General features: G+C 39.2%; 3 protein-coding genes across 3 annotated transcripts in view; 2 read left to right on the top strand and 1 right to left on the bottom strand.

Annotated features, from left to right (window-relative positions):
• LCA5L (LCA5L, lebercilin like) overlaps positions 1-15,793 on the top strand; it is a 19,424-nt gene extending 3,631 nt beyond the window's left edge. Inside the window, 8 exon segments of the mRNA XM_009283085.2 lie at positions 415-703; positions 5,118-5,653; positions 7,095-7,099; positions 7,170-7,305; positions 9,235-9,328; positions 12,928-13,037; positions 13,339-13,471; positions 15,168-15,793. Coding sequence (XP_009281360.2) covers positions 415-703; positions 5,118-5,653; positions 7,095-7,099; positions 7,170-7,305; positions 9,235-9,328; positions 12,928-13,037; positions 13,339-13,471; positions 15,168-15,793 — 1,929 coding nt within the window.
• Positions 15,794-17,430: 1,637 nt separating this feature from the next.
• Positions 17,431-23,910, bottom strand: WRB (tryptophan rich basic protein). Its single transcript, XM_009282995.2, has 5 exons — positions 23,808-23,910; positions 23,272-23,437; positions 21,813-21,880; positions 20,828-20,942; positions 17,431-19,144 (listed from the first exon to the last, which is right to left on the bottom strand). The coding sequence occupies exons 2-5, from the start codon at positions 23,393-23,395 to the stop codon at positions 19,071-19,073; spliced, it is 381 nt and encodes a 126-aa protein (XP_009281270.1). The 5' UTR covers positions 23,396-23,437; positions 23,808-23,910; the 3' UTR covers positions 17,431-19,070.
• Positions 23,911-24,302: 392 nt separating this feature from the next.
• HMGN1 (high mobility group nucleosome binding domain 1) overlaps positions 24,303-25,339 on the top strand; it is a 9,950-nt gene continuing 8,913 nt past the window's right edge. The window contains exon 1 of the mRNA XM_009283084.1: positions 24,303-24,329. Coding sequence (XP_009281359.1) covers positions 24,303-24,329 — 27 coding nt within the window. The remainder of the gene's footprint in view (positions 24,330-25,339) is intronic.

Below are 25,339 nucleotides of genomic sequence, written 5' to 3'. Positions count from 1 at the left end.
CTTGTACACCCCCAGCCTACTCGCTGGTGGGGTGGGGTGAGGAGCAGAAAAGGCCTTGACTTTGTGTAAGCCCTGCTCAGCAATAGCCAAAACATCTCTGTTGCCAACAGATCAACACTTGCCAGCACAAATCCAAAGCATAGCCCCATACCAGCTACTGTGAAGAAAACTAACTCTATCCCAGCCAAAACCAGCACAGAGTTAAAGAGTAATTACTTTTTTTTTTGAAAGGTAACTTAGTATTTCTTAGCATCGTTTAATATAGTTGAACACTGTTTAGTATTGTTTATGTTAGCTGTAAACAACTCAGTAACATTCTGATTCCTGACAGGTTATGGAGGTCAACTCCTTGAGTCTTCTACCATAACACAGTGGTGAACTCAGATGATTGTTTCCTCCATATTTTAGTGACAGAAGATAATAAGTCAGAATGTGGCACAAAAAGCCGGGATACTAAAGATTCACCGAAGCACAGAAGTATCAGCAGCAGCTGTAGCAGAGGTAATGATTGTAGGTGACGCAGTAGAGAATACAGAAGTGAAAATTCTCACGCTAACTATTCTGAGGGCTTTGTCAGTGACTTGCTCTGAAACAGCTAGAAGCAGGAAACGTTTAGAAATATCAGGAACTGAAGAGAAGAAAACACAGGAAAAGGAAAAAAAGAAAAAGGAAAAGAAGAAAAGAAGACAGGTGATATGCGTTCGTCCCAGGAACAACACAATTATAACCTACATTTTCACCCTGTGTAGACATGTATAGATTTTACAGTATTTTTGTCAGCTTTTGCAGGAAGGTATTTTCCCATTTCTTTTACATCCTCTCATTCCATTCTGGCAAAATAAAATCATCTTCCTCCAAGATGATAAAAAAGGTACTTTGTTTTCTGGTAGTAGTAAAATGAGACTCTCTTGAGAAATACAGCTGTTCCCTTTCTTTGGCATTTTTTCAGTAATTAGGAAGACAGGGGAAACAGTTTTTCAGTGAAGAAAAGTAATAAATCATATTTCAAACAGTAGGAAGGGGAGGGAAGAGAGATAGAGATTCCCTATTGTGTTATCCCACAATACTCGGTGATCCAAGAGGCAGGATAATCACCTGAGATGTGGGAGTGCCTCTGCAATCCTTATTCCTCAGTTTTAATCTGATGACTTGAAAATGGCTCTCCCACATATACTGCAATTTCTGGTTTTGACCATGCATCACATGATGAGTCTGAAGAAGCCTTTCCTGAGGAAAGTTACTCAAAAATTATATGTCTGCACAAAAGTGTCAGTTTTGACAAAAAAGACATGTTTTGGCCAGCTTAGTCATGGTGTATCATGTAAAATTAAGTTTGTGCTTCAATGGAATGACCATATAGCACAAATATATTCCCTTTACTTAAATGTTAACAGTGAAGAATCTTTTCATGTCTGCATGTTTTCATATCTAGACCCATACTTTCTTAAATCCCACCATACCACATCAAAAAAATGAGTGTAAAACCAACGACCCTTTTCCTGCTAAGCTTCAAAATTTCATCTAGATCTACCAAATCCACAAGATGCAAATCAACCAAAAGAAGAGAGAGGGACCACTGATTATCTCTTCTATTATATAAGTTATATGCTGCTGTGAAGAAGTCATACGGGCATGAAACTAGCAGACCAGAAAGAATAACCACATTTTTAAAATCTGTTTAGCAGAAGAATCGTTATTGGCTACTAGCTGTGTTGGATATTTTAAGTGGTTATTTTTGCTTGTTCATGGCTACTTGAAATGATTGGTTTCCCAGGAACACAATTATAACCTACATTTTCACCCTGTGTAGACATGTATAGATTTTACAGTATTTTTGTCAGCTTTTGCAGGAAGGTATTTTCCCATTTCTTTTACATCCTCTCATTCCATTCTGGCAAAATAAAATCATCTTCCTCCAAGATGATAAAAAAGGTACTTTGTTTTCTGGTAGTAGTAAAATGAGACTCTCTTGAGAAATACAGCTGTTCCCTTTCTTTGGCATTTTTTCAGTAATTAGGAAGACAGGGGAAACAGTTTTTCAGTGAAGAAAAGTAATAAATCATATTTCAAACAGTAGGAAGGGGAGGGAAGAGAGATAGAGATTCCCTATTGTGTTATCCCACAATACTCGGTGATCCAAGAGGCAGGATAATCACCTGAGATGTGGGAGTGCCTCTGCAATCCTTATTCCTCAGTTTTAATCTGATGACTTGAAAATGGCTCTCCCACATATACTGCAATTTCTGGTTTTGACCATGCATCACATGATGAGTCTGAAGAAGCCTTTCCTGAGGAAAGTTACTCAAAAATTATATGTCTGCACAAAAGTGTCAGTTTTGACAAAAAAGACATGTTTTGGCCAGCTTAGTCATGGTGTATCATGTAAAATTAAGTTTGTGCTTCAATGGAATGACCATATAGCACAAATATATTCCCTTTACTTAAATGTTAACAGTGAAGAATCTTTTCATGTCTGCATGTTTTCATATCTAGACCCATACTTTCTTAAATCCCACCATACCACATCAAAAAAATGAGTGTAAAACCAACGACCCTTTTCCTGCTAAGCTTCAAAATTTCATCTAGATCTACCAAATCCACAAGATGCAAATCAACCAAAAGAAGAGAGAGGGACCACTGATTATCTCTTCTATTATATAAGTTATATGCTGCTGTGAAGAAGTCATACGGGCATGAAACTAGCAGACCAGAAAGAATAACCACATTTTTAAAATCTGTTTAGCAGAAGAATCGTTATTGGCTACTAGCTGTGTTGGATATTTTAAGTGGTTATTTTTGCTTGTTCATGGCTACTTGAAATGATTGGTTTCCCAGGAACACAATTATAACCTACATTTTCACCCTGTGTAGACGTGTATAGATTTTACAGTATTTTTGTCAGCTTTTGCAGGAAGGTATTTTCCCATTTCTTTTACATCCTCTCATTCCATTCTGGCAAAATAAAATACTAAGGTAATGGTTGTTCTCATTTTGCAAATATTTGTGTGACAACATTTGTGGTCATATTGTAGTCTTCCTGCAGTGGAATCGTATTACAGAGAACATGCAGGTGTGATGCTTGCATACCTTCCATTTGCTTTGGTTTTTACCTCTGGTGAGTTTTTTTCACAGCACCTGTTAATTTTGCTAACTGCAGAAGGTCTTGAACGTGTCTGACCTCAGCTGACAGCTATAATTTCTTCTCTGTTTACTTGAACCTCCATGATAGTCCGTCTTAATCCATTTAAAACATATGTAAACAAAATAACTGCCCCGCCCAAATCACAGTCTCTCCCCCTTTTGATTCCTAATCTCAGATTCTTTCTATCCTTTCCTTTTGCTATCACATTGAATTTGATAGTCTATTCTCCTTGTGTGGTTCTGTATGAGCGAGGTCCTACCAGCTTGCCCCCGCTTCCTCTCCTCTATCAGCAGAGCCAGCAGAACAAAGACCGTCTGGTTTGTATCCTGAAACGGTGGAGTACATCGGGTATTTCAGGAGTAAGAGCAAAGGACAGGCAGCGTGGTTGTTCTCCATGCCATTCCAACTTCACCCCATTATCATCAGTCTACCTTTTTGTGTAACTGACCCCCTTCATACTTTCCTCAAACTTGCTGCCTCGCACACCAGGCATGGGTGTCAGGGCCCAGGCCAGACTCCAGGCCCTGCCTTGGGAAGGGGAGGAGCAGAGCTGGGCTGAAGCTGTGGAGAACCGGAAGGTTGTTGCAGCTGCTGCCAGCAGGAAAGGGGAGAGAGAGGAATAGGTGCTGCTGCGGCAGGGAAGAGCCATTTCCCCACTGAAACGACTGCCCCACGCATCTCTGTCTTCCTAGATAACACTCTTTCTGTAGCTTTCCACTATTCTGGCTTAGGTCATGGAAGCAGCGAGGCCATGGCGTGGTGGTGCCCTCAGCAGTGTCCTCCTTTCCTTTTCCTACTGCTGATTTGATGTTGCCTCCCATCTGCAATGGAGTGTTCTGGTTGGGGCCTGCTCCTGTAAAGAGTTTGTGTGCAGAACACCCATTGGATTCAACAGAAGTGCTTGAAAAGATCTGTTCTTTTCCTCTGGTGTTTTTTAAGTTAGGGCCTTGCCTATTTTATCCATAAAATGTTATGTGATCTATAAATTATTATAATCAACTTCTAGCAAAATACTGCCTGAAATGTCTTGAGAGCTATAGTGAAATTGAATATATGCCTGAAAAAGGGGAACACGCTCAGATTTACAGTCTTGACTATTTTCAAATTCTAATTATGTTTCAGCAAAGGAAAATGAGAGTAATTCACTTAGAATGCTTCTTTAGAAAGGCAAATGGCAGTAATACACTTAGAATGCTAGCCCATAAAGATTTTTTTCAATTGCTGTATAGAAACAGTGTACACAGCTGCGTAACTGTTCTAATAAGCATGTAAGGGTTAAAAATGTAGTTCAGTTCAAAGCTGACTTGAAAATTCTAGAAAGCTGGTTAGAAATCCTAGCTGCAGAAAAAATTAACCATGTGCTGTTGTGAGCACCTTGTTTTTTGAGTTCGTGCAGACCTATAGATTACTATGTTGGGTTTTTTTATCACGCTCCTGTTCAAGGTGTAGGTCCTCCCTCTTGGGAGTATTTCTAGATGGGGTGAATTTGGTTCATCAGTCCCCAGATCATGCCTACATTAGTGAACTGCATGATTTACAGAGAGAAAATTTGTTTCCATTGATACTGGAGTAACATGTTAACATAAACATACTTTACTAAGTTATTCCCAGAGTATTATTGCTGTTTGCCTCAGAAGACACCCCCTACGTAGTTACCCTTATTAATGGAAAGTGAGCATGATGGCTGTTCCGAATGGAAATGGCTTCAGAGACTGAAAGGGGGGAACCTTGACCTCCTACAGACCTAGTTAGCTATAGCCCAGTGCAGCCACATAAATGCACACGCAGAGATATAAAATCTTCAATGGATTTATCTGCGAAATACTTGAACATTGGAGTCTTAGTATAGATCTTGGGCGTTTTATTAAATATACCACAGTTAAGTAGCTTGGATAAGCAGTATATGAGCTTATGTGAGCAGTAAAGGCACACAGTGATGTTGCTGTCTCAAATGATTGCTGTATATCAATGTCAGTTTACTTTGGTCTGAATGCAGGAGGAAAAAAATTGCCAGCTGAGAAGATACCACGTGAGAATTCTTCGTTTTTAAGCCTGCAGAGTAGTATGATTTCCCAGAAAAAAAATGCAGTGGCTCAGCGAATATCATCAGCAAGACTTCACAAAATTAAAGAGCTGAAGAATGAAATATTTGATTTACAACACAAACTAGAAGCATCAAGCTTAGAAAACCACGTTTTGAAACAGCTTCAGCATCGACACTCAAAAGCGATAGGTAGATATGAAAATTCAGAAAGTAACTTGCTGGATCTTTTAGCAAGTCATTATAATGAGGTGAGAGCTTTAAGGAAACTCCTGAGGATGTCTCAGGAGGACGAGAGAAACACATCCAGGAAGCTCAGAAAAGTTGAAGCAGAGCTGCTAAAAACTAAAGATGCTTTGCAGGCCTTGCATATGCTTTCAGAAGACAAAGCTCTTGCAGAGAGTGAGGAACTTGATCACAGATTATCAGTCCTTACAGAAAAAATGGAAGTGAATAATAAGAGAATACAGGTAATATATGCATATCATTGTATTTGTGGAACAATAATAGGGGAGGTTTCTGTGCAAGAGTAGTGGAAAGTTTTTAGCTGCTTCTCGTCACATTAATGATTCTGATAAAATCCTGTAACATGGAACTTTCTTTTTAATCCAGAGCTGTCCTGAGTGTAAGGTACTAAAAATGGCAGTAGTATCCCCTTCCAATATTTTAAAATCTGGCAGAAATGTATGAGTGGATTAAGTTTGGCAATATAGATCTTTTAGGAATTGAGTCATAGGCCTTAACCCTGTTAGGTCAGAAGCGTAGCGTACAGCCGGAGAGCAATCTTCAGCAGAGCATCTACTCTGCTCCCTGCCAGCAGCATGGGGTACCCAGGCTTGCTTGGGCCATCTAGCCACAATAGCACAGACCCTAATTTACCCTGGCAAAGCACAGGATTAGTCATACATGGAGACCACCAGGCTGCTGCTGATCTACTACCTTGAACAACCAAAGCTGGCTTATCTGGAACTAGCGCTGTTATTTTTACGTGGTGCTGGTGGGCAGTACGGACATACCTACATCTCCGGGTCACTAATTACTGCCACTCACTGTACTCAGCTGTAGGGCGGCTGCTGAATTAGGCAGCAGTCAGGTGTCCTAGATTTTAGGGTTGGTTCTACTGTTGTTTTATTATGCAACTGTAGTAAAAGCCTGGTGGGAGTTTAAGAAGAGATAGTTCAGCTCCTTTTAATAGCTCATGCTTCTTCACTCTTATTGAACCTTTCACAAAAAGACAGAAATACAGTTTTTAACACGAAACTGGAAGAGTGAAATTTCCATTCTCCTCCAGGAATTAATTTCTATTTTCTATGGGGTACATTATGCATAGAATTAAATAAAGAGCCAGGTAATCTTAGAGGCATTTCACCGTCTGAACAGCTAGGTCTGAAGTACATTTATTACATGAAAGAAAATGAAAATATAAACAGCTGAATTCAGACTCTCTTTAGAAAACTTTCTATTTACAGAAGTCCTGGTGAGAAGCTATAAAAAGCTTGCAGGATTGGGTGTCCACCTTACAATTTTAGTAACTAATTTCAGTGCATGGCACTGGGTTCTGATGATAAAGTACTTGATAAAGTACTCCATAAATTACCTAGTTTTCATTTACACTAAGCCTCCTTATGCTGCCACAGTTAATAGATCTCAGCGTGAACAGAAATGTTGTCTTAACATTTCTCAAAGATTATTGCATTCATTAGTCCATCAGAAAGGTAATGGACAGCCTCATTTTTCATGTTTGAATGCCAAATATACTTTTTTTGTTTAGTAAAATTAGGTTTTAAACCAGGTTTTCCTCATTTTTAAAGTATTTTTTCAGAAACTTCATCATAATTTCATGCATTGTTTAAAACAGAATATAATTATTAGAAGTTTACTTTTCATTATATTAGCATGCTTATTTTTTAGATCTGGTAAGAACTGAGATTTTCAACAGTCATACTGAGTACCTTCATATTGTAAAATACATAATTTTTTTAAAAGCCTGGAAAAGCAGCTGAAGTTGAACAATAGCACCTTTAGTCATCAGTTGGCAAATGAGAACAAAAAAGCTGTGGAAGCTGGGATAATTACAAAGAACTTGCAAATGGAAATTAACTCTCTTCACCAAAAAATTAAGGTATTCAAGATTTTAAATGGGTTTCTGTTCCTACAAGAAGATTCAAATATTTAATGTTACCCATTCCCTTTTGCCTCTTTTATATTATTTAGCAATGGAATTTTTGTTTCTTAGCTGAGCCTATAGTCTACCAAAAAGAGTCAAAATATAAAATGATTACATTATTGTAGAGTCTATTTGTCAAAAGTTTGAAGTAGTTCAATAACTAATCGAAACAGGGATTAATGCATCACAATTTGTACAAAGAATCCCCACCAACTTGTTACCATTTTGATAGCTCTAGGTCAATATATTCATCTACTAGCTTTAAAAGAGCTCCCTTATAGAAACACTTTCAAATCAAAATGAGTCAAATATTACAATCTGCAAAACTAGAGTTTAACAGAAAGACTTACGTGAACGTTTCAATAGTTTGTTTCAAATTCCAGCTTGGTGTTTAGACAAATATTTTCAGGACAAGTATGTCCGGTTCAACACTTGCAACACTTACTGAATGCTTGTAAACCAAACATACAGGAAAACCTAAAAGTGACACTAAATAGAAATAGAAACAAAACTGCCATGAATGGTATGTCATATGAGTTGTAAACAAGAAAGTTTAAGAATTTAAACTGTGTTTGTAACACAGTTAAAATATACTTTTTTTTTCATTTCTATATGAAGTGACCAATCCATCTGTTGATTCCGCTAGGGAGCTTTCTCTTTCTAAATGGAATCAAGTGTCTGTGAAAGATGTCGTTATGGGGAGTTTTAGCAGACATTGTGAAGGGCAGAACAGGCAACTACTGAGGATTCATGGAGATCTGCATTTCTGTACTGGGCACTGTTTGTCCCTCTTACCTAAGTATCAGGTGCAGAGACTTTCCTCCTCATATTTGGCAGCAGCCAGGCTGCCCAGCTGCAAAAGCCCAGCGAGCTGTTGGGAAAGGGAAAAAGTAGAGTGCTCTTCCGGGGCCCTGTGTCAAAGACCCCCGAGCAGCACTTGCAGTGCTATTTCCCTGCCAGAGCCCCTTCTCCTCCTATATGTGCAGATCTGGGAGATGGGAATAATTATAGTCCCAGGAACACTAATGCAAAACTGTTCCAAAATGCAAATTATTCTAAAGTACAGTTCTCACCTTAACACTTCTCCAAAATATTTCTATTTTGTGTTTTCCACAGTTTTCTATGTGTGTCCAGTTCTCTTAATGTTATATTTAGAGTCAGAAAACCTTCTGTTGTTTTACCACAAAGAAGACCAGACATGCCTATTAACCTTATTTCTGTGCCAGAACAGAGTTTATTTTTACACAGTCATAGTTTTGGGCACCTGGCTTAGTCAGACCGTTCAAGGTATTGAGACACACAATTCCCTTTCAGATCAACCGGTATCTCCAAATTAAATGCAGCTCCTATTTTTCACACTAAAAATTGATATGGTGAGAGTGTTACTGAAATCTCTCTTCCGTGTTTAAGACAGATTTCAGTAAGGAAAGAGGACTCTTGCTAAATAAATTTTTAAAGTGTGCCTCTGAAGTTTATATGTCCTCTCCCAAGCAATAGGTTGTAAACCAGAACTGAACACATTGTCACCAAGGGCACTGACCAAATAAAAAAATTAAAAAAAAGGAAGTAAAGCCAAAAATTACTTAGTCTGAAAAAAACCACTAAGAACAACGAATGAAAAAATCCTTAGAGAAGACTTCATCTTTTGACCATTGTGTTATGAAAAAGGTCATGTAGGTGTGCTCCTAGCCTTAAGAAGGGAGAACTTTGATTTGGCTCATGAAAGAAAATGACAGATTCCTATTTATGTAAATGACAAAGTCACCACATGGCCTGGCACAAAGCAAAACTGCTGACAGTTTTCTCCCAATATGGGAAAATTAAGCTGGTAAAAAGTAATTCTTAATGCATCTTAGAAGTTTAACGGTGTTTATTTCTTCTTAGGAAAAGGATCGGCAGCTTTATGTAAAAAATATCTATGCAAATCGGATGCCGAAAATCCCAAAAGACAAAGGCAATTCAGTACCTCATGAAAAAAGTATGTGTATATTCATTTTCCTTTGTTGTTTAATCATGTGAAACTTAAATTGTTTTATAACTGGGACATATATTCCAAAATAAAAGCCAATATGGTACTTTTATATGGGCTAAAAATATTCTGGCACATATAATATAAAGAGAAGTGCTTGGTGTTTTGCTCATTTATTTTATGGATACGTATACATGACCTGTTTTTAATCTTTAACCCAAATCTCATCATGAATAGCATTTAGCATACATAGTTTTACTATACTAACCGTGACACTGAAGTAGTGCTGCTATTTTAAGTGTCTGTTTGCATCAAGAGCTGTTTACCTATTTGTCTTTTAACAAGGTGAAGCTATCAGTCCACAAAGCTTTTGCAGACTAATTTTTGTTCGGGCTGTTCCCTTTGACTGGGCCTGGAGAAGTGGCCACCCTAGACCTAGAATTCCCACAACATGGCTCACTTAACTCAAAGCCCGTCACAAACAGCCCTCCTGTAGCAAGTTCCTAGTTTTAGTACAGACTTTCAAAGTGCTTTTCTATGAGCAAGAATAATGAATTTAATGAATAAACTTTAAAAACAGTTTTCTCATCTTTAAAATCCTTAGACCCCGTAACTTATAGATAGCAGAGATGCTTCAATGTCCATTATTGAAGCTTCTGCAATTGGCATTTTGTTGGGGTGGAAGGAGAGGAGGAGTTTTCCGATACAAGGTTTAGGAAGTTTAAAGGCCAGTCTGATGATCATACTGTCAGCTTACCTGAGAGAAGAGAATGTTTATCCTTAGTAGTCCTTTGGTTTTTAGCGTAAGTAAATTTAAATGGGCAACCAGAGATCGTAATAGCCCAGTTATCATATATCCTCTCAATTAATTCTATTCACAGAATTGATGTTATTTAGAATAATATAGTAGAATGCTAGAAAAGAACAATAGAAAGGTAATTCTATCAAGGAAGGAAGAGAGCTCTTTAGTAAAGACTATTTCTGTCACATGGATGCTCAGACAGGTATCAGAGAGAAATATCTATTATATGCAATCTTGTCTGTCAACCGTTCCAAGAGCAGCTACCTTGTGTGGCATTCAGCTGCCTAATTATAGGCATCCAGTGCCATCTGAGATACCCTAGCACATTCTGCCTGGCCCTGTCGTCGTTGTTCCAGAAGGACATGGCTGTCCCATCGTCCTGTGTAATACCGGCCAGCCTTATGTGGATACCTTGAATGCTAGAGGGCATCTCAAATAGCATTAGGCGCCTGTGTTCAGACAAGTGGATCCCACCCCTTGAACTGAGGGAGCAACAGCTAAAAACGATGACAAATCATACAAGCCGAGGACGGTTATGTGGCCCATGTGCTCACTGTATTTGTCAGGGACAAAAATGTTGAAGACAGTTTTCTTGAAGCACTTATAAATTTCTAATTGTCAGGCGCTTTAGATGTAGTATCTAGAATTTACTAATAAATGTGTTTTATACAGAAACTAATAAACAGATTTCAAGTACTTTCCCCACATTGAAAGTAATATTTTGCCTCCTACTCGGGATTATAAACATTCTGTCAGTATTCTAAAGGAGAGCTTTCTGCACAACAAACTTACACCCTTAATTTTGGATAATGAGCTGAACATTGACCTTCCTGGGTTAAGTATCTCTTTAAAATACTGGTCAGATACTCCTGCTCCTAAACTGAAGGAGGAATTGGAACTTTCTTCGTACGGGTACAGAAGCGCACTTAAAATTTACATGGTAGCAAACGTACTTGCTGGAAATATTGCACATGCCCACAGAAATCTTCAAATTACGGTATCAGTACAAACTGAGTACTATGAGTACAAACTCATAGTCAGTTGCTTATTTCTTTCCTCTTCGTTGCCTTTACAAATCCATTACTCTGCCCTAACTACAAGTGAACTACAGGGAAAAGGTTAGTAATTCAAGCTGTAAAATTAAGAAACACAAATTCCTACTTCTCATTCCAAGTCAGACCTGTTTTTTTATGAAGATCTGAATTCCAATTTTAGTTACATCACCTAGCCAGCTGTGGGTTTTTTATTTTACTTACATTTGTGCAATATTGTTATTTAAATTACAGTACTTAAATCACTGTTCACTATTTAAATTCTTCTTTTCTTTAGGCAGGATAAGGGAGCTTAGTCGGAGAGAGACCTGGTATTTTGTAATGAAAAGGTCCCAAGCAAAGTTCTCTGATCTTTCGGTATTTTTGGCCAATAAAGGTTTCATTCTCTGCCAGATAATGGAAACAGATGATTTAGAAATCTAGAGCTGGAATTACTGACAATTGTTTTTCCTTTTCACTATTGACTTGAATCTTCCTATAACAGACTTAGAAAGACCTACTGCTTCAAGTAGTTACTTTCTATTCTGCGTTTGCAAAAATTTTTCCCCGGCCGGAAAGAAAAAAGGAAAGGTGGGGCTGCATTTTTTAACGCTCCTGATAAATAGCTGAAGGTAGGCTTGCTTAGGTTATCAGAAAGCTCTGTGTACATAAATAAAATTGGTTTCTTGAATGAAGCCGTTGATTTCGTAAGCTCTCCAGGAGAGCGCAGTTGGCTCAGCTGTGGGACGATCACACGGGCTCATCTGGAGGTACAGCTCCCCCTAGTCCTGAGTCTGAGGAACGCGCCGCTGAGCTCTGCTGGAAAAGCTGCGGGAGTAACTACTTGCTGGTTCCCTCTCAAAAGGGGAAACGAACTCCCGCCACATCATCAGGGCCACGCCCTCAAGAGTAATCCTCAAATTAGTTATCAACATCCTTTTTACCACCAAACTGCAAACATTTGAAAATCACCGTTTTTATGGATAGTCTTCCTCTGATTTCAGAGATCAAAACTGGGAATGAGGTCGAATGTTCATGTAGGTAAGATCACATTTTTGCTGCTGTGCTAGCAACTTTCTCAGCTACTGTACTCATGTCAAAATTAGTCTAAAAATGGAATGAAAGAACAATATACCTTCCCCATCCCATCGCCATTCAGCTGTTTCTTTAAATGTCTCATTCAGTCACTCCCTTGGAATCTCTTTTCAAAGACCATAGATGTTTCAAATGGTGTTAAGCATTGCCTCTGAAGAGTTTGCTTCCACAAAGCCTTACCTAAGCGCTTAACTTTGAGAAAGGTGAGTAGCCAAGTCAGAAGGCATAAAAGCAAGCATGTTTATTAGGATCTGTAGGATCCGAATTTAGGAACCTGAAAGCTGAGGCCTCATACCAGACCTCTTAAATTTACATTAGAATGTTACCACACAAATTAAGGCCACATGGGCTCTAGGGTACAGACACATTTGTCTGACTTCGCATGTTCTATCTGAACAGGACTTCGTAGACCTAAAACTTAAGTATATTTACGATGTACTGATGTACAGATGAAAACGCTTAAAAGTCCGGGTAGCTATGTTTGTGTTCCAGTTTCAGCATTTATAGATCAGGCAGAACAAAGAATTTCTTTATTAAAGGGCATTAAGACATGCGGCAAAAAAATGTTTCAATCCTAGGCCACATACCAGTATGATCAGTCATCAGAGATATCTTTTGTTTATAACAACAGTACAATTCCAGAAACTACTGTATTACTAATGATTGTCCTTTTTCAATAGGTCTTAGTATAAACAGATCAGTCCAAGTAGATAAACAGAGTTTTAGATCACTGCTGCTGTCAGAGTACCAAACTCAGGAAACAGAAAAAAGTCCAGTTCGGCTAACAAAGGTATGAAAGATCTGGATCCAATCCCTTGTTTCAGCTCCCAACTAAGCTGTATGTTATTCCGTAAGTTTCAGTAATATGCCTGAATAGCCTGATCCGTCATCGTAACTTTGTAGGATGTGGATTTTGTGTGAATGTAACTGTATTACAGAAAATATGTAGGACAAACGTTGTGATACAAAATAAGAATATAACAGTAATAGAAATTACTAATCTTTTTATAAGTATTGTACTGACTGTGTATGTTTAAAAGTCACTAAACAAGTATTCCCTCATTATTTTTACCTTTAATTGCCAATTATAGGAGGAAAAGTCTTCCGAAGATAAGAATCAAAAAGCAAAAGCAAACAAAGCATACACAGATGCCCAATGTAGAACAGAAAGGCAATCAACCGAGAAAATACCAAAGCCAGAAACTTTTAATAGAACACGTAGAGGTATACTTTAACATTTTTCTCAGAAACTCATTTGATCTTTGCAGAAGTTGAATGAACCGATGGTATTGGTAATTTACATGGGTCTGACAGCCATTAGCTGGCACCTGACTGACAGGAACTAGTTCAACAAAATAATATATTAAGCGTCACTGAAATCCAGCTGCTGGCGGTGCTGCACGGGCAGCTGAGCAGCTCCGCGGTACAAGGCATCTTCAGACTGCTGCACTTCTAAAAGGAGTTCCTGGTCACGTTGGTAAGAAGTCAGTGCTTTATCTGTAAAAGTGTGCTGCAATTAATAGCGTGTTAATTCCACACTAATCAAATACCGATCTCAAATTGTTGGTTGTGAATCTTCATCGTAGCCGATGTCAACATATGTTTCTGGCTCAGGATCTATTGCTGAGAAAGGAAAAGGACTTCTTCAGGGGCTGGGAGTATCTCCTCATTACAGTGATCACTGTAAATAGATTTTATGTAAGTCTTAGCCATTAATTGTGTTCTCATATAACAGTTATATGCAAGGGACTCATCTATGAACGCCTGTATTTTGCAGAGATTCTATAGAACAGAAGAAACCAATGCATCTATTCCTTTATCTGAGTTTTTCTTTCTAAAAATACCCGTGTTATTTTCATCATAGTGAGGCCTGTAGAAAGAACCAAGATCTGAACGCCATCATGCTAAGTACTTCACAAATGGTAGGAGACAGTACGTGACCTAAAGGTCGCGCATTTACAGAGGTGAAACAGATTGTTGAGGTCACTTACTAGATCAGTTACAGAGCTAGTAATCTGGAACGCGTTAATGCCCGTATTTTGTACTCCGCCTTTTCGGCCTGCAGCCTTTCCAGACCCCACCAGTTAACTGAAGTCAGCATTTGTCTTTGAAATCCCCTTTTAAAATTGACAGAAAACACAGGTCTTCTGATTCTGCCTGTGAATCTCTCTCCTCACTGTTTGCCAGACTCTCTTCTGGCTCTCTCCCACTGCCGATATTAGACTGACTTACGGAAGTCTTATTTAGCTATTTTAATAATTGCAACTTCATGCTTCTCTGTTAAGCTTGGACTCTATCTCATTTTGGCGGCACTCTAAGTCTCTCCAAAGCACAGAACCTAGTGTAATTTGTCCCCTGCGGCAGACAAACGCATTTACTGTAGGCATTCAGCATACACATACCTTTTTCTACTAAAAAGTGGAGCCAACTCATTTATAGGTTAGAGACTTGCAGTATATTCTGCTCCACGCTACAAGCAACTGTGTTGTCAATTAAGGGAGAGAAAATCATACATATATTTAGGTTCCATTTAAAAGCAAGAAAATTACAACTAGAGTTTAGATCTCATGTGGTTTCTCTGTTGCATTGTACGTGACTTTTCTGGCCCTATATTAGCCATTACTGATTATATTTGCGTGCCAATTCATTTAATAAAATTAAACATAATGAAAAAGGTAAAAATAAAGATATTTACCTGGATTCAATGGCACAACGATCATGTTTAAAAACATCTTGCCCTCTCCTGTTATATTTATTAGTAAATAGCATTGTCATAACCCTCAAGACTGAAATACCGTCAATAACAACAACTTAAGCAATGAAATAAGGAAGTAAAACTTGTTCTCATTAATGCTTCGTGACTCTTTACGTTCCTAGGCTATTTAAGAACATTCCTAAAACCCACAATATTTCATTTTAGAGTATTTAAGGGAGGGCAGACTACTGATGGAAGAATACACTTGCTTGGAATTTATGAAAGAAGACAAAGAAGAGACAGGTTTGCTTGAACGGGAGCTGAAAAAACTGATGAAAACTGAACAGACTCCTCTAAGTGACAGTGTAAAAGAGAGCAGTGAAGAGGAAGATGCAGTGGAAGAATATGAGAGAGAAGGAAAAAAGCCAGATGAACAGCTAAATAACAGTGAGAAGGCAGAGAGCAAACATGTAACTCCAGGTCCAAGGAACAAAATGCTCATTAGGCTGAAAAAAAAATACATATTCTCAGAAGCTACTGAGAATTTGCACCACGGGCTTCCTACATCAGGTACAAAATCCAAAAAAGGCAGTCTTTGGAGCCACAGACATGCAGGTCAGGAGTGCGGTGAAACAGCTGGATCAAAAGTGAAAAATTCCTTTGGGCGATACGAACCATCTTTTGGTAAAGTTACCAAAACAGGGTGGAAGGACAGTTCCACTGAAGCGGAAGGCTGCGCCCACAGGACATTCGCTGACAGGAAAAACAGTCTTATGAAAGAACTCTTTGGACCAGGCTGTGTTTGAAGAGACAACCATTCAAGTTCCAACATGAGAGGAATGGAGAAGTGAAAGGGTGCAGGATTACCCAAGCCGAATTTCAAACCACTACTAACCAGTTCATAACGTAAAGCCTCTAACACCAATGAAATCGTCATGAGAATACACAAACTAATTATTTTGTTTGGTAGTAGGTTAAGTACATCAACTTACCTTTACTCTAGAAGTATGGATCATTTAAAACGTTTTTTTAAAAACAATGGTTTTACCATCATTAAATGCACATTAAATCTTACAAGTACCGAGAATTTCTTTTGAAGATTTTTCCAAAATGATAGTCAAATCCGCTGTCACAAAAGAACATTCCTCTGTTCCTGGTCTGTGTGCGTGCATGTGCACGCATATGCATCTTAGTAAGGTGCCTTAACAACTACGACATTTTTACCTGCTATCAGGTGTTCAAGTTAGTCCTTGTTTTGTAATTTCCAGTTTTTTTGCATTCTCTCTGCAGTTTGAGTTTTGAAGCTGATGATTATTTGTTAGCTAGCTGAAGTGAGCAATCTGCTTTCATAAGGTTCATTATTGGGTTAGTACCAACAATGCAATAAAAGAAAATAATTTTTTATTTTCTTCACTCCTGAAATAGCTTCCAGAATTCACACATAATAAAAATAACTTGCTATTAGATTGTTTTCACTAGCATTATAAAGCTCTAAAGCTTCATTCTTTTCCACTGTTAGAACTTATCAAAGCAGCGTGCCTGGTAACTTCCACAGCTGACATCCAAAGATGAATGTGCAAGAGTAAACCATTGTTTTGGAGAAGTCAGGCATATCCAGTTCTCAAAAAGCCTTTAAAAATCCTGTGTTTAAGGTTATGTAAGCGAGGGTAGGAGGATTATGTTTTGTTCCTCATAGTAATTCATGAAACGTTTGCTAAAATGTGAAGTTAGGCAAAACTGTGTGTATTCTATTAATTTTAAAAGACAGTAGCACTTAAAAAAAACAAAAAACAAAACAAAACTTCAAAAAACTGTACCGCAAAAGGTGATTAAGACATTTAGATCCGAACCTACTTGCGGCATACTTCTTTTCAAAATTTCAAAGGTTTTTCTTGAAGCAGTGCTTGAGCTCTGCAGCGGGCAGGTTTCCAAGAATGACTTTGTGTAGTCAGAAGGGTAGGTGTTCTCTTCTACGAACTATTCCTACTTCCACGGTGCCTTTACTGCTGTCCCAAAGCTAAGAGCAAACAAGCACACGTAATCCAACGCTCCTGCTTGTACTGACTAGATGACCAAAAGCCTTTTTGCCCTCACTCACCCAAGTGTTTGACCACAGCAGCCAACAAACCGCGCCTTTGGTGACCCCATGCTAAGTCTGGATAAACAGCAAATGCCGCTGGGAGGATTTTAAATGCTGCTGCTTTCCTTGACTTCACTGTGTTAAACTCCGCAACAAGCTAAGTAGAAATACCATTAGCCACCTCTTTAGATTCAGAAATACGTCAATGTCATAGTTAAATAATCTGTCCTGAATGCTTCAAAGAAATAATAAATTAGGCCTGTTGATTCCAACAGTATCTCCTTATGCAAGAACATGGGGAGGGTGTTGTTGGTTTGGGTTTTCAGGTTTGTTTGTGGTTTTGGGTTTGTTTTTTTTTTTTTTTAGGAAAACTGTAATTAACATTGAAAAATGGATTAGAAAACTTGAGATGGGTTGAAAAGCTTTATTTCGTTAATAAAAACACAACTATACCTAACATTCAACCACAACATCTTTTTTCTTGATGATATTTAATGCATCTATTTTCATGTTGGCTAAATGTAATCCCTAATATAAAACCAATTCTTTTTTAGATTTAACATTTAAAAAAAAAACCAAAAACATTTCATGCATATATACACACGCGCGCGTGATGCATCATGACCTTTTGAACTAATTTCTAAAGGCAGCGCTAATTATGGAGGGGCTCTAGCCTCTTCCTGCAGGGAGGCAAAGGACCTGAAATAACGTAACAGATGCATTCTGCTGTACAGCGTGGGAAGCTGAACCAGAACTGCCAAAGCCCAGCAGAAGAGGGAAAGGTGTCCCCTAGAGCTTTGTTCAGGTTCGTGTCAAAAAGAAAAACCCAAAACAGAGGAGGTGTGGAACAAGAACTTTATAAACCACCTATTTGTCTTATGGGGCAGGAATGGCAGGGTTGCAGATACCACTGTAGCATGAAGAGAACACAACTCTGTCGCTGTTCTACAGGCACGATCCTAGGAAGAATTCTGTCCGCCTTTACTTTCAAAATATTGTGGCTGTTTCCTGTACCTAAATACAGCAAGAAGGATTTACTCCAAAAGAGAAAATTGTTTTCCCTCCTCCCTCTGCTTGCTACCGTTCTGTTACTACTTCAGACATTTAAATCACTGATTTGCCGTTTTACATTTACATAGCTGTTAAGGGCTATCCTGGACTGTCATTAATATATGCTAAAGCCCTTAGAAATGTACTCCTCCGAAGGAACAGCGCTGTTCCCTACTTTCTCTTTCTTAACATGGAGCTTGAGAAGGTTGGCCAGACCTTCCCTCCCAAAACACGGAAGGAAATAGTTTCAGTGATCCTCACTCAGTTTGGGAAGCGCAAAAACTGTCAAGGAAGGAAAGGTCAGTTATCAATAAAAGTAGGAAAAAATTCAAGCGTTCGATGAATTTTAAGTCAGGGAGGAAAAAGTAGCCAGCCATCCTCTACTCGGCAACTGAGTGAGTCTCTTAAGGGTTGATTCTGCATATATATCAATAACACATTTTCTAAGACAGCCCAAGAACACACCAGTTCTAGTGTAAAACGTAACAAGGAGGAAACTAATTCTGTTTTATGCTAGGCCAACCAAACCACCTACCTCTATCCTCTAGTACCACTTGACACCAAATATAATCCCACCTTTGGGCGAAACTGCCATATTATGCAGCAAAGAAACAGCAAAGCTCCCAAATTAATTCCTAATGCCAGTGCCTTTCCAACTTAAAAAGATAAATCCAGCACTTTTAGGTTTTGGTGAATATATGCCATGACAAAGTCTTATGGTTCTGCCATGAATCAGTGTTCATACTTGTCGAAATAGACACGAGGTTCCATAAACAGCAATGCTATTCTTTGAAAACTGACCACCAAACTGAAAAACTAAGGAAACGTTAAATAAATCGAAAGGAATACTGACTGATATCCAAATGAAGTAACAAAGAGATTATCTGAGACCTAGTCTCATGGAAGACAACTGTTCCCTTTTTTTTTTTTTTTTAAATTCATTTAAAACAGTGATAATGAAAATGTAGTTGAGGACTCCATGGATTACTGGGATTCCTTCAGCTGAAAGGGTGTAGCATGATAGCTACAACTTTATTACAAACCACAAGCCAACATGTAATTCCAACACCACCTGAAAGAGATAAAAAAAAACACAGTTTCAGTCATGGCGTCAAGAACCCTGAAGAACACAAGCTTCTGAAAACAACTTTGGAAGTGTAAAAAAATGAAACTTAAGAGTTATGAGGTGAACAGGAACAAAACATCTTTCTTTTTAGATACAAATGCATTCAAGGGATGGCAGCTAACTCCATGCTGGTCCCGAGAAAACCTGAAGATTGTCTGGGGAAAAGAGCACCAAATAACATGAATGTGAGCCAAAGTGCGGTATATACAACCCACAGCTTCTAAAAACATTTGCTGTGACCTAATAGAAAATGTCTAAGGCATGGCAAGCAACAGAATACTTTGCTAGAACCTAAATTCAAGATTTGAGATAGGTAAAAAGTAAATTTCCTCCGAAATTTAAATTAGTCTTTTAAAAAGTATTAAGTCCACACTTCTCTCCTTTCCCCTTGCTCCCCATACAGCTATACAGGAAAACTCTACTGAGACCTTCGCTACTGACCCAGACGCCTTGCACTGCTGTTCTAAAGGGTCCCGTCATTCAAACTAGCAGCACAGAAATTTGCATTGGTATGATAGAATAGAGGGTGTGCCCTGACTGCAATATACAGCACATCCATATTGCAGACTATATAGAATCATGCTACATAGTATCACAGAATACATAGCTATTCATAGCACACACGTGAAGAAACTACCTTTTTGGTGATTTTTAGACTTTTTTGTGTTTATCACCTAGAATTCAAAAGCGATCTCTTTACTCTGACTATCAGCCAAGACAAAAAAGGAGATTTGAAGGCAGACATGGATGTCAACCTTTTTAAATCCCTTCAAATGCTATTTAAATAAATGTCTTCCAAGGACTATTCCCCCACCCTGCACAGAAGCAGGCTCCTCTCCGGTCCAGTAAGCTTGTGGGATACAAATCATTCTCTAGCCAGCTATTAAAGAGACAACAACATACAATTCCAACAACATATTTTGGAATTCCTTCTAAGGCAGTTGGGACTTACTAGCCTGACATGAAGATTCACCGGCAGCATTTTAGCTCGATGGCAAATTTCCACACTACATTGTCCTGGCATTCTGCCTGTCTACTTACCCCGTTAGCATAGAACCAGCACGCTTTTCACTCAGAAACAGCTATCTACAACCTGTGATACCGTTCTGATCATTAATTCGTTAAACTGCGCAAAAGAGAAGGATTTAAGTAGGTAAAAATGCAACAGGAGCGCGATGGGAAAAAGGCTGGGAACGGACAAGACAAAATGGCAAGAGGGAGCATACCTAAATCGTTCTGGAGTTACACTACTATGAAACCCCAGCAGTTTATAAGAAACACACGTAAGCGATACAGACCTATGAAGTATTTGCCCGTTTTTAAACCCAACTCTACTATTTCAGTGGACTCCTTAATATAAAAATATTTCCGATTCGAAACCTTCTCCAGGGTCTATTTCATACTAAGATAAAGCTGCACTGTTTGAGAAGAAATAAAAATGTCAAATAGGCCATTTCATTGACTACATAGGAAACAGCTGATCAAATGTCTGAAACTCCTCCCTGCATTACGGGAGTTCGAAGAAACGTACAGAAGCAGTGCTTCTAATCTGTGTGTGCTCTTCATCACTACATTGTCAGCATCCACACGGGCTCGGGAAATGTATTTTTTCTACTGTACAGTTCTTACCTGCCACCCCCGTAGGAAAGGCTACCAAGCGCTCCAGCGGAGCGAGCCATTTGCTTGGAAGCACTGTAACGGGCTCAGAATAGTACTTCCAAATGAGAGAGATCATCAAGGCAGCCTAGAATTGAAATTTTTGTTAGCTTGGATAATAATACACATCAAAGTACATTTCCACCACTATTTTGAAGCAGTAAATCACAAATTCTAATTAAAGAGAATAGTTTCTTTGTTATTTTACATTGGTTTACATATTTTTAAACTTAGTATGATCTTAACTTTATACACAGTATTAAGAGGTAGCAGTGAGACGCTGGAAAATACTGCTTTCTTTTGAGACCCTGGTTCCAGTCTATCACAGACAAACATAGTGATAGTAACTGTTAAGTTCTGATGACGGTTTTTAGCCATAATCCTTGCCTGCTAGGAATCCAACCAGCTTTAACATTACCCTAAAGACATCTCCAGCTTAACCACTGTCATCCTTATTAGCAGACAGTTCTTTGGCATCAAGTCTGAACTACAGAGACAATCTGATGAGGCACCGTAGCAAAATGTGTGGCAGCTGTAAGTGGAGATTTGCATCCTCATCAAAAGCACATTTTGTTTTCAAAAACATAAGCAAAATATATTTACAGGTATCAGAACTTTCCTGGGTCCGGTGCCATATATAAATGAAAAAAAAAAAAAAAAACCAACAAACCAAAACAGTGATGAAAGAGCCAAGACAAACTCCTATCTTGTCATCTCAAAACCAGAAACACATAGCTAAAATGAAAACTCAAAACTCCTTCCACCCACAACTACCAGACCTTACCAGCAACATCTCTCCCTTCTATTTCAAGAAACTGTTTCAGTTTGGCATGCGCTATGTCATTGGAATATCAAACACCTGTGTGACTCACCATCAGCCAATAAATGCAGGAGAGAATTGTAACACTACTGAGGATTTGGTTTAGTAATTTGTATTCATAATAAAATATTTACTTACTTGTAAGATGTAGAACACGATATTTATAACCCACTTTATTTTGGCTAATTGGGCAGTTCGTGCTTTCACTGTTAAAAAAAAAAATCACTGCATTATTTATAATAGTGAATTACACTTACATAAAACTATTAACGTATTAATATTTCACTCTTCAAATCAGGCCATTACACTGTTTAAAAATCTCTTTTCAAATGACTCATAGCTATATTGAAAGTACCCTTCTGCAAGAAAATGCTAGGTCCGTACCACACCATAGTTTCCTATTAATGCTACTATGAAAAGTTGCAAAACGCTGATATCCTAGACAAAGAAATGTCACGCATAATCAAGAGCACTATGCCCAAATGAGAACAGTCACCGTGGCTACTAATTTAAGAACCTGCTTCAGATGAAGCGTAAAGTAAATTTTTCCCTTTCCTAAAAGGGGAGAATGACGGCTTTAGCAGATGTACTTTTTGCCTTACTTCATTCAGGAACAAGGTTAAGCCTATTCCTTCACTGAAGGAACCTTGGTCAGGTTCAGTATTCAAACTTCTCATGCCTGTTTTAGTTCTGTTCCAGCACCTCAGAGCAATATAAAGAAGCCCGGCGAAGACAGCACATCTTCAAACGTAACGGTGGCCTCAAGTTTTCTAAAACAACGTTGTTGGTTGCTAAGCAAACCACTCAAATCTAGTTTAATTGCAATTATTGGGTTAAGAATAATACTACTGAAAGCAATCCAAACCTGCCAGTTGTAAATATTGTCCTTTCTCCAAGCAAGGAGCCTATAAACATCCATCCATTCCGCACAGAGGAAGCGGACAAAGCAAGTAGTCTCCTATCCTGTTAGGATCAGTTAGTGAGTTTGGGCAAAGACAAGAGCAAAAGCTCCGGTGCCAAAGGCTTACGCGTACTTTCTACCACAAGATGATGGACTACGCTACCGTAAAATCCTAATCGAGGCAAAGCACTACAGCTCTATCGCAAAAGCTGCTGCGTAAGATCAAACAGGACTGCAAAATGAGAGGAGAGATCTCATCTGGCCACCTTACAGGCCAACGTTTTTTCTCTCTAGCATTTTGTAGCACACCACCCAAATAGCCCCAACCAAGCAGTGCATCCTTTTGCAGTGAAGATAGGCAGCAGAGGACTTCCTCGGCTTATTCAAAACATGGTTCAGTGATGAGCATCACTGAGAAAGAGTAAATAATTACACACTGAAGCCCAGGAAATTCTTTGTAAGAAAAATTTTACATCTACATCACTCCCTTATCAGTGTATGCAGAACTATGCACAACTGAAAGACAAAAGCAAGCTCTCAAAAAAGTTTAAAGAAAAAAAAGACAGAAAGAAAAAAAGAAGGAAATGGATAAGAGGGGGAAGAAAAAAGCTGAAGGAGAAATATACTTAAAATTGAAAACATTCTTGACAAAACATTTTTCAGAAACTAGAAAAGGGAGTAAACATTGCACCGTACCGTGAGTTTTAAGCTTGTCAGTCATTTTGTTAATCTTTCTTTCCAGACGGGCGTATCTAGCAAACTCATCCATCATACTAATGGTTGAGAGTTCTTGCTTCATGTTCTGAATTTCAGCTCTCATCTGGGACTCCTGCTCTGCATCCTTTTGTAACAATCTGGATATCTAAGAAGTAAAGAAATATTTATTTATCCGGAATTCCACTGATTTTCTTTAATATGTATGAAGTATGACCTCCTGTTTACATACTCAAAAGCCTCCCATAAAAAAAGGCCCTTTCACCAAGACACAGGAGAACCTTGGCTTAACATCTGCAACATGTTCCAAAAGCCAAAGAATTTTTACTCTCTTGTTCTGAGAGTTCTGAAGCAAACCAAAAAGGGCTTTACCATCCCTGCAAGGCAGATTTTTCAACTTTTCTAACTCTGGTTGCTAACTGCCTTTTCCTTCTCTATTTCTGCTTCCATCTCCTCATCTCCCCACTCTCGATGATGCTGCCTCCCGAGACCTTTCAAACCTCCCGGGCCCCACCTACCTGCCGCTGCGTCCTGAGCTGAACCGCTGTCCTCCCTCCTTGCAGTTCTCATCACGCGCTGCTTGGATGACAAGCAGCCGATATGTGCAGGAGAGGAAGGGCCGGGGAAGCACTCCTTTTCATCAGTGCTCTTTCCAGCTCCAGCAATGCCCTTCGCTCATTCATCACTCCCATTTCCAGCTCCAGCAGCCTCAGCAAGGGTCTAAACTAGTTAATGTGGAAGCTTTATTCACCAAAGCCCAGTTTGAGGCCTCACCAATAACGCATGGCTCACCAGTCGGGGATCACTCCTCTAGATTACAGATTGCCTAGTCCGGGCTGTTAGAAACACACGAATTGCCATACTGGCCGAGAGTTGTGATCCATCCAGCGCAGTACCTTACCGCTGCCTCAAAACCAGGAACACAAATTTGCATTAGTTATTCTTCTTACATCTTACCCATGCGTTTAAAGGCAGTTTTCTTATAACATCTTACTGGTTTCTTGGCTAAAATTATGTCCTACGGACAGAAACGTAAGAAGGTAATCGCATGTCGTGTTAGCAAACATTTTCTCCCCTTCTTTTACTTTCCTACTTTCTTTTCATGAGGCACCACCTGCTTGTTGGTTAATGAACTCCTTTTACCACAGAAATGAAGATACAAAGAACCTAAAATCTTCTTCTTGCTGTTCCTTCGCAAGTCTTTCTAGCTTTCTCAAGACACGTGTAATTTTCTCCCCACAAATGATGTTCTCAGTGCTGCAGTCAATGAGAACATTACACTACTTTGTCACGAACCACAGCTGAAAGTTGAGCAGAGATTTTCTTTAGTCATCTATAGTAACACCGAGTTCAGCTTCCCAAATTGCTAAGAGTAATTTATGTTTTAAAGGATTTTTATCCATTAGCCAACAGTGTGCACTGATCTGTGTGACTGCAAAGTTATTTGCGTGAAAGAGCAGAATGACAGGTATTTTCACGTGCTTGCTCACGTGCAGGTTTATTTGGCAGTCACAGAGTTTATTGGTCCATAATTCTGTTATCCACACTTCCGCAGAAACGCTTAAGATCAGCCCAGGGGGCACCCTGATTAGCGACTGCGACTTAAGGTTTTCTCCTATGATGCCTAACTCCTTCTTCATCTCTGCATCCACTGATCTCCCCTCTCAACAGCGGAGATGTCCCTCTGTTGAAAACACACAAGACTGAGCAAAGCTGTCCTTTATATTCCCCGCAACAACCTAAGGGCTGGAGCCTCAGGAGCATCATTTAGGACACTGATAACTCATTACCCAGAACTTTGCTTCAAAGACCTGCTTAATCGAGGCTGCCGGAGTCACCCACTGTCACGGTGCCGGGCTTCATCATCGCCAGTTCTTCCCAGCATCAGCCTCTCGAGCTTCTCCTCAGGCAAGAGGCAGGACTAGGCCCTGCCTGTCACAGCTGGGGATGCGTTACGGGTACCGCCGGGCACCGGGAGCCCTCCCGAAACGGCACCGCCCCCCCTCCCCGCTTCACCTCTCATCTCTCGGCTGTCAGGCGGGGGCGACGC

Source organism: Aptenodytes forsteri, unplaced genomic scaffold, assembly GCF_000699145.1.
Source record: "Aptenodytes forsteri isolate BGI_AS27 unplaced genomic scaffold, ASM69914v1 Scaffold2, whole genome shotgun sequence".
NCBI lineage: Eukaryota > Metazoa > Chordata > Aves > Sphenisciformes > Spheniscidae > Aptenodytes > Aptenodytes forsteri.
The sequence above is the reverse complement of the archived record's forward strand: the minus strand, read 5'-3'. Positions and strand labels throughout refer to the sequence as shown.